Source organism: Pempheris klunzingeri, chromosome 16 (assembly GCF_042242105.1).
Source record: "Pempheris klunzingeri isolate RE-2024b chromosome 16, fPemKlu1.hap1, whole genome shotgun sequence".
NCBI classification, from domain to species: domain Eukaryota; kingdom Metazoa; phylum Chordata; class Actinopteri; order Acropomatiformes; family Pempheridae; genus Pempheris; species Pempheris klunzingeri.
Genome location: NC_092027.1, coordinates 21,319,292 through 21,327,974, shown reverse-complemented (window position 1 = coordinate 21,327,974; position 8,683 = coordinate 21,319,292). Strand labels below are relative to the sequence as shown.

General features: G+C 47.0%; 1 protein-coding gene across 1 annotated transcript; it reads right to left on the bottom strand.

The window, feature by feature from the left end:
- Window positions 1–2,044: 2,044 nt before the first annotated feature.
- serinc2 (serine incorporator 2) lies at window positions 2,045–7,984 on the bottom strand. Its single transcript, XM_070846312.1, has 10 exons — window positions 7,882–7,984; window positions 5,835–5,996; window positions 5,316–5,503; window positions 5,092–5,171; window positions 4,389–4,526; window positions 4,113–4,282; window positions 3,840–3,930; window positions 3,574–3,736; window positions 2,936–3,151; window positions 2,045–2,853 (listed from the first exon to the last, which is right to left on the bottom strand). The coding sequence occupies exons 1-10, from the start codon at window positions 7,918–7,920 to the stop codon at window positions 2,715–2,717; spliced, it is 1,386 nt and encodes a 461-aa protein (XP_070702413.1). The 5' UTR covers window positions 7,921–7,984; the 3' UTR covers window positions 2,045–2,714.
- Window positions 7,985–8,683: the final 699 nt, after the last annotated feature.

Sequence of the window (8,683 nt, the reverse complement as noted above, 5' to 3'; positions counted from 1 at the left end):
TCCGATTCCAATCCAGCCCGTTTCACTTGTGCTTAGATGAGAAGACGTTTTAGCCAGTTGTTCATAAAAGTCGTGGTCAGACCAGTTTGGTGTGGTGGAGCCTGATCTCAGCCCCACTGAACACCTATGAGAGTCGGGCCTCCTCTCCCAACATCAGCACCTGACCTCACAAATGCTCTTTTGGCTGAATGGGCACATTTTCCCTCAGACACACTCCACAGTCGTGTGGAAGAGTGACGGCTGTTCTAGCCAGCTCCACCATGATGCTGATGGTTTTAGCAGGGGATGTTCAACAAGCTCGTACAGGCGTCCACTGACTTTTGGCCATATAGTGCAAACAACTACAAAAACATGTCTGAACAGCTGATAGATCAGTTTGGTCGTTTGGAGCTCTGAGGCAGTCTGCTTCCAGCCCTCTGGACGGCTGTCCACAATCTTAACTTCTCAAACAGGTCAGTGTTGTGCTCACTGCCAGTGGAGCTAACTGGGGCTTTGCAGGAGGGATTAAAGGGGAATTCCACCAATTATACACGTCAATATCGGTTGATGGACGTTGGGGAGACCTACTCTGTGTGTGAAAAAGTTGCACAAAGCCTTTCGTCGTCCAGAGGGAGCTGTGTGAAGTCTGATAAATGTTCTCAAGTGAGGGAGTGAGTGCTGGTTGGGTCTGAAGACTACAAGTACTGCAAGAGGACTACAAGATTATTTTGGTTTAGGTTAGAGCCTCTGCTGCTTTGAGTATGACAATTTCTCCTTTACATGAGTATGGTTTATGTGAGTATTGTGTGGACGCTCCTGCTAATTGCTGAGTTTGGGTCTTTCAGCCACATCCCTTACAAACAGGTGCATAAAGCCCGACACGTCATCATTAAAGCTCCATTGACAAACATTTAGAATTTGGAACGGGCCATAAAGAGCTCAGGGACTTTAAACATGGCACTGTCAGAGGACGCCACCTTTGCCACAAAGCGGTCGACCACGCAGTCACAAGAACGGGGCCAGCAAGCTCCAAACTGTCTCTGGAAGCAACATCAGCACCTGAACTGTGTCTCCGTGGGCTTCATGGAATGTGTTTCCACGACCGAGAGGCTGCCCAGAAGCCTCACATCACCACGAACAATGCCAGGCACCAGCGGGAGAGGTGGAAAGCACGCCGCAACTGGACTCTGGAGTAGTGGAGACGTGGTCTTTGGACTGATCGATCTGGAATCTGATGGATGAATCTGGGTTTGGCAGGTGCCAGGAGAGCGCTGCATACCAGAATGCATAATGCCTCGTGTAAAGTTTGGTGGAGGGCTGATGGTTTGGGTGTCCCTTTGGCCACACGGTGGAAACAACAGCAAAAACATAACTGCCGCATGTACGGTCAGTTTATCTACCTGGCTGTGCTTTAATGGCCAACAATGCCTGTAAAGTGTTTTTTTTTTTTTAAATAAGAGAATAAAAAGAAGCAGCCACAGAGGGTTTCCCATGTTTAAGGGAATATTAGAGCATGGAGATGTGGGTAGAAATGTCCACAGTAAAGTTACTGAGATTTGTCCCCATGTGTCCAAACGCAGCTTCAGAGGCTTCTGTTTGTCGTTCCTCCCACCACAAGCCTTGAATGTATATTGTGAGGTATAATGAAGTGTTGTGTTCGCCCCCCTGCTCATGCTGATCTTGTGATGGAGGGGAAAAGCACATTACTTGCCAAGTATGTCTACGTACGTGTGTGTGTGTGTGTGTGTTGCACTGGGGAATCCTGCATCGAGGGAACACAGTAAATCACATTTTAGCAGGCTCATGCGATTAAAGGGGGGGGGGGCAGAAGCATTTGGAAATCCCTGCTGACCAGATTTGATGACACCGTGTTTGCTGTTTGTGAAGAACTACTGTGTAAAAAAAACAGAGCTCGTCATCATCCAGGGGTAGAATGTTACGCCACATATGAACAGATCAGCTCCACGTGACGACAGCCAGCACGTCTCCTAGAGACAATAGAGACAGTCTGATTCGATGAGCGACAGCCCCGCCTGCTGGACAGAAATGCTGCTGACGCTCTGACTAAAGACAGAGAACTCCAGCTTTATTCATTATGACAGAAAGTGAACATACAGCATATTGTGGAGGCAACCAAACGCTGAAAACGATCATTAAAAAAAAAGAATTAAAAAAAAAGGTATCAAAAATTGGTCCCTCTGAATAACTTGTGTGCAAGATATAATAAGGCACTTGATATAAAACTAGCTGTTGGAACAAAGCTGTGCAATAAAAATACACGTCTAGAATAAAGTGAGCCTCTAAAATGTGGACAAAACCCTTCCATGAAAACAAACTGATTAAAAAGGGAATGGTAAGAGGATGACAGGTGACCGTAAATGTAGTGGAAGAAAGTCATCAGTTCCCCGCAGACTGACATGAAGTTTCATTTGGTTTTGCCCTATAAAAAGCATGTAGTGCTCTCTATTAGAATATCTGTAGCAATGTAGGAAAAACAGAGACAGTGACCTGAGGAGGAAAAGCTGGACGGTGGGATTAAAGCTCACCCCAAACCTCTTCTGCAAGGCTGAAAAATTTCAACTCCAGCTCCGAATCAAAGCACGTCACCTTTTCATTTTCCGGTTTTAAACGTGGAGCTGCGATCAAATCAGACAATCAAAGCGGAGCATTCTCATCAGCTACCTTTCATGGGGGTGCAAATAGCATGTTGACAGACTTTGTCGTTTTGTTTTTCTTTAATTGAAGTCTCTGTCGGGGAGCACCAGCGGGGCCACCAGGGTCCACAGGTAGAGGGCCAGGCCGAGCCAGCTGGAGCAGATCTTCACCCACACGGCCGGCATGCTGCTCTGCATGGTCAGGTAGTTGGAGTCGGGCCTAGAGCCAAGTCAGGCAGACGTTGTGAGACGGTCGGCCCGTCTGAAGGACGAGCCGCAAACAGCGGAGAGCGGATACTCACCTGTACCAGTTGGTGAGGGTCATCATGATGTAGAGGGAGGCCAGAAAGAGGCTGAAGTGGAAGAAGGAGTAGCTGTAGGTCACTCCCTCCTCTTCGTTGTCCACGGCCCGTCGGACGCCGTCCTCCCCTGTGGCGTCCTCTTCGGCGACGGTCAGACCTGTGCCCTCCTCCGTCTGCATCAGCTTGTTCACCTGGGTGTTGTTGGACGAGCGGATGCTGTGGGGCACAGGAGGCCATCTTGTCATACGTGGACGTGTGTTTCCGGGCTCTGTCTGAATGTTCAGGTCTGCTGACGGACCGTCTCTATGCTCTGGTTGGCTGCACTCTTTGCACTAAGGAGGTGGTCAACACCACTAATATAAGAGACTTTCAAAGTGGTCTCAGACTTTTGGACCTCGCCGCCTGTAAAACTCTCTGGGTGCAAAGATTAACGCTCAAGCTGCTTTCAAACACGACGTCAACTTTAACTTCTCGTCACGAAATATTGAGCTTCCAGCGTGTTCGTTTGGGGGCTTTTCTTAAGACAGAAGAACACGTGACATGCTGTCAGTAATGTGTGCAGAACTTAACCGTCTACAGTCAAATCAAATCAAATCACGACGACATGAAACCCCAAGACGAGACTGCCGGTAGAATACCTGGCGTAAAGTGTACAGAACAGGAAGATGATCAATCCCACGATGCCCTGCGCATCCCACCACTGGACGTCTGAGGGGGCTGGAGTGGGAGGAGCAGGTCCTGGCGGTGGAGTCGGACTGCTGGGCTGGACCAGACTCAGCAGACTGGGGTTACACTGCCGGTCTGAGGGTCGGAAACACGGAAAACAATGTCAGCAGGCGACAACTAGCGACACAATTCTTTATTCGTGAATAAAATGCGGTTGACGCAGATTCAGCGGACTTACTGGGGTTGTTGGTCATTGCCGACCAGGTGACGTACATGGTGTAGAGGGAGATGAGGGAGGCCTGCAGCAGGCCCGAGCTGGGCTGAGCCTCCTGTGGAGACGTGGCAGGGGACCAGTCACAAAACAAACCCAGTGCCAGTAAGACAAACCTCTCTTCATCGCTCAGGTCATGTTATCAGTCGCTCACAGAGGAGACAGACAGTCGTTGGTAGAGTATTAATTATGAAGGAAGAAACACATTTTACCATCAGTCTCCTGGAGTCTCTACGTTACCTGCACTTTGGGCAGAATGGCCACGATGGACACGATGATGCAGAATATCAGGTTGAGGCTGATGAAGACCTTGTGCTCTGTGCAGGCGTCAGGCTGGGTGTAAAACACGTAGAAGAGCACGACAGCAGTGAAAGCCAAGGCGTAGTGGACGATAGTGAAGGACAGCAGAGCTGTGAAGGAACACGTGAGCCAGGAGTAAAAGTCAGTCAGTCACATGAAACCCTGCGTTTCACACTGGCACTTAAAAAGGCTTTAAAAGGGGACTGACGTGTCTACCTGCAAACCAGCACCTGGTGTTTCCTTCCTCTGCCTTCTCCAGCCACGACTGGTTCCAGGAATGGGCGAAGTCCACCAGCAGGATGAGCTGGATGATGATGAAGATGAAGGAGCCCACCACACCAAAGTAATACCACACTGAGAGAAGGAGAGGATGGAGACACAGAAGGAGACCCTCGGTATGAGACTGACCAGATCAGGTTGTACGAGTAATGATGTTTAGCTATTTTAGGAACTACCAGCATCACAGTGGACAACTACAGTACTGAGGTTAAATATCACTCGCTAATCTTGACTCAGGATTCTGTATCTTATTTGTCTTCAGGGTGTGTGAGCCTGGCGTCACCAGAGCATATGCAAATGCAAATGAGTTCCTTTCCGCACAAACTGACAGACCTGCTACCGATCAGGGTAACGAAATGTGACCAAAAACTAAATCCTGTGGGATGCACGTCAGCACATCTTTCAACAGCTGTGAGAGCAGTTGTTAGTTCTTCTAGACAACATGTGCTCCTGCATGTGTTGTCTAAAACATGCATTCAAAAGAATGTAGCAGATCAGCGGCAGCCATCTTGTTGTTTAGGGAACGCCTCCACATCGCTCCCCTGTCAGTCATCATATCAAACCCGTCCCATGTTAGATTTGTCTGGTGCAACTGCATTGTTTGGCCTCCACAGACACGACGACAGTGCGGGATTCATACCTGTGTTGAAAATGCCATCCGGAATGAAGAAAGCTCCCACAGTTATGCCGACCAGCACCAGGAACTTAAAGAACCAGAAACTGAGAGGACAAAAGCAAAGTTATTCTGAGTATGTACTGAACAAGTATGTCTGTGTCCCAGAACAAAAACAAGCAGTCCCCATGTTTGGCCACCAGAGGGCAGCATGCTTTCACCACACAAGGACTGTGGTCCTCAGTACGGACCCATTTTGGATGGCGGCTCGGGGGTCCTTGCTGCTGCGCACTCGGATCATGATGACGGAGAAGAGGAAGAAGAAGCAGGCCATGGCGAAGCACATGCGGTACACCGACTTGTAGCCGACGATGACGTCACAGTTCACCTTGTTCTCTATGCCAGGTATGGTCGAGCCCCCCACACAGAAACCTGGGATCTGACAGCACGCAAAAGAATGGATGGGCAGAGGACAGGAAAGGATTCAGTCAGGTCAAACGGAGAAAGCTTTAGGATTCTTCCAATTAATGGCAAAAAAAATAAACATAATCCAAGCATCCTGTGCAGCTGCTCCACAGTGTCACTGTTGCTGGGTTACAGCCTCACGAAAACCAATTTGAATTAATTGCCTATTTCTTCTCAAATTGGACAGGGCAGCACACGTGCGAACATGTAATGATGCTTGGGCCTTATGCAACAGTTTAAGAGCCTGATGTAACAGCCCCGTGTGGACCGTTAAATTAGATGCCATCTTCTCTTATCTGATGTACCTTTTTAAGATTTTCCTCCATGCCTGGGAGGATCATAATGACGGACACCATCGTCCCGAGCAGCAGCAGGAAGGAGAAGGCCAGCCGGCTCACGGTGGAGTTGTAGGTTGACGGGCAGCATGACGACAGGAGGCAGGGGGCCGCGCCGCACAAGCAGGACGCCTGGAGAAGAAGGGACGAGGGAGAGAATCAGCAGGGCCTTCATGCAGATTCATGTTTTAGAAAAGTCAGGGACAAGGCTCTGGGGTGAGGGATAATCAGGGTAATGCATGCATGGCTTGCAATGAAAGAGGTTGGGAGGAAAAACAAAGCACATAACGCCGCGTCTGCTGTCAGGGCAACCATCTTTCTCCATCCTCCGCACGACTCCAGCGAGGCAGAGGCAAACAATGATTTACAGTGGCAGCAATCGGGCCTGTGATTAGAGCCGCCATCATAACAAATCTCTCCCTCCCTCCGTTTCTCATCCGGCGCCGCGAACGGGATCACAGAGGATTCCTGCATGATTCAGATGCAGACCGCTGAGAGGTGAGTGAAGCACTGAGGCGGAGACCGGAGCCGAGATCAGCCATCCTTCACTAAATACGAGTATGCACCAGAGTACACAAGCCCAGGGTGTAAACACTGATGCTGTGACCAGAAGAGTCCCGTTTCTGTGGTTCACAATGGCCTATGAATATACTGCCATGGCAACAAATAGCTCTTATTAAGAAGAACTCCAATCCTAAAACAGTCAAGATGACACAAATACCAAAAACAAAATTCCACATTTACTAAAAGATTATAAAGAACTCATAATGGTAACATTGGATATTAGATATTATCAAATCAGAGCGCACACAGCGACCTTTTACATGCTCACTTTTACAAAACTATATTAGAACTGGACATCGAACCAACAACACGTGTTGGCAGCACAGAGAATCAAAACTGAAAACTGCCAAGTTTGCCGAGCTTCTTAGGAGTAAATTAAAAATGGGATTTGTAGAAAACAGGTTGTAGTTCTCAAAGTAATAAGGCCTAAAAATAATAATGTCTTGGCTTCAGTACTGTCAAGGCACTCGTATCAAACCCCTGACACCGTAGATGTTCAGTGGATTCACAGAAAAAGTCAAAACAAAATGACCTATATTAGATGTGCCTGCATCTTCCATCTCCCTTCTTCCTTCCCCTGTTTGGTGCATGGGAGGGAAGTCTTGTTTGTCATTTTCTTTTAATCTGACCTGAAATCTCTTGTTGTCTGATGTGGGTAAATACACAACCAGAGGAGCAGTTACTGTCTGAGCCAAGGCAGGAAGGATCAGATGGAGCAGCTCGGCAGTGACTCCCTGCTCCACAGGTTAGTGATGCGATCCTGACTGAAACCAAGGAGAAGGAACCCGGAAATGATGCCTTTTGAGAAAATACCGTGCAGATCGATCAGGTCTGATATTATCACACATATTAGTCAATAACTGCGGTGATTCAGAAACACTAGCAGACCAGTCACCCTGTGAGGGAGCAGTAAATGAAGTCAAAGGGCAACACGAAGACGCTCCTGCTCTTCCACCAAACTCCATTCAGAAATATGGCAATTTAATGCCACCTTAGAAAACCCGTCAACTTTACGACCACACGAAGCGTCGTTAGGCTAGAACATGTCACCTGTCGGTCTTAAGGTTAGTTTAACTTTAACACGGTTAACTTGTTAAAACGGCACAACTTTGTCAACTTCAAATGTTTTGGTCGCTTGTTTTTCCGCCATCTCCGCCAGGACGGTTAGCACACTGGAGAGCGTCAAGACGAGTAATGTCACTTCCTGAGTCACCTGGTTTAGTTCAAGTATTCAATTAATGTTATTCAGGGTAAATTAAACGTCACATGAGCCATTAGAGAGGGGGTTTTATCGGTACTTTCCCATGAAAGTTAAATCATACTGTAACGCCACCGCTGTCTTGACTTAATAACCCAACGCAAGCTGACGTTCAAGTTCTCCAGAAATTGCCAGAAAAAAACTAAGTCTACGCACAACCGACAGCAACACAACAACCGGTAAATGTTTACTCACACAACTGCCGAGGGAGCCCAGGGCCAAACAAGCACCCATGTCGGTTTAATTCTCAGATCAGATGAAAGTCGTAAAAGCTTAAAAGTTCAGGAAGAAACTGAGTCGAAATGGTGAAGTCAAGCCACTTAAAAGACCAGACGTAAATCCGTCTGGTTCTTTCAAAATAAAAGCTTTGATTCGTTTATACACACTGTCTTTGGTACACACGTACATTTAAATATAGTCTGCACAAGAGTAGGATGTGATATTCTTTCTGTCTGTTTATTTAGGCATTTTAGTGTAAAAAAAAAAAACAAAACATAAGGAACACGACGAATCCATGAAGTGTAATAAAATGTGTCGCTGATGTGCTATGAACACAATACGTTGACGGTTTCAGTTTTGTTTTATTATGAAATTCAGTCTACTTCCGGCTTTGTTTAATTAAATTACACTCACTTTACAGAGGGCGTTGAGGTTAACGATTGAGCTGTAAACCAACACCCAGACTGTGATTGGTTCAGTGAGACGTCACTCCAAAAGCTTCACCAATTGGATGTTAATGCGCCAAAGAGAAACCCACTCTATTATGTTCCTGTCATTTATCTCCCCAACACCTAAATTATACTGTGCTTCAACACCAAATACGTTTGATTTAATTCATATAAATTCAAAACACACTTTCTTGAGCTTTTGCCTCCTGCTGCATCACATTATTTTGATCTAAGAAATACAAACTGTTTGGTGTTAGAGGCCATGAATCAACAGATGTGCTACCGTCTTTTCTCCCCTCTGAAGATGTGCTGTTATTGTTCTTTTTCAT

Excerpts from the sequence above, each read along its gene's own strand:
- serinc2 (XM_070846312.1), bottom strand. The coding sequence starts at position 7,920 with ATGGGTGCTTGTTTGGCCCTGGGCTCCCTCGGCAGTTGT. Across the intron at positions 5,172-5,315 it reads CGAGCCGCCATCCAAAATGG|TTTCTGGTTCTTTAAGTTCC; the intron begins GTCCGTACTGAG and ends TTGTCCTCTCAG. Across the intron at positions 2,854-2,935 it reads ACCCTCACCAACTGGTACAG|GCCCGACTCCAACTACCTGA; the intron begins GTGAGTATCCGC and ends ACTTGGCTCTAG.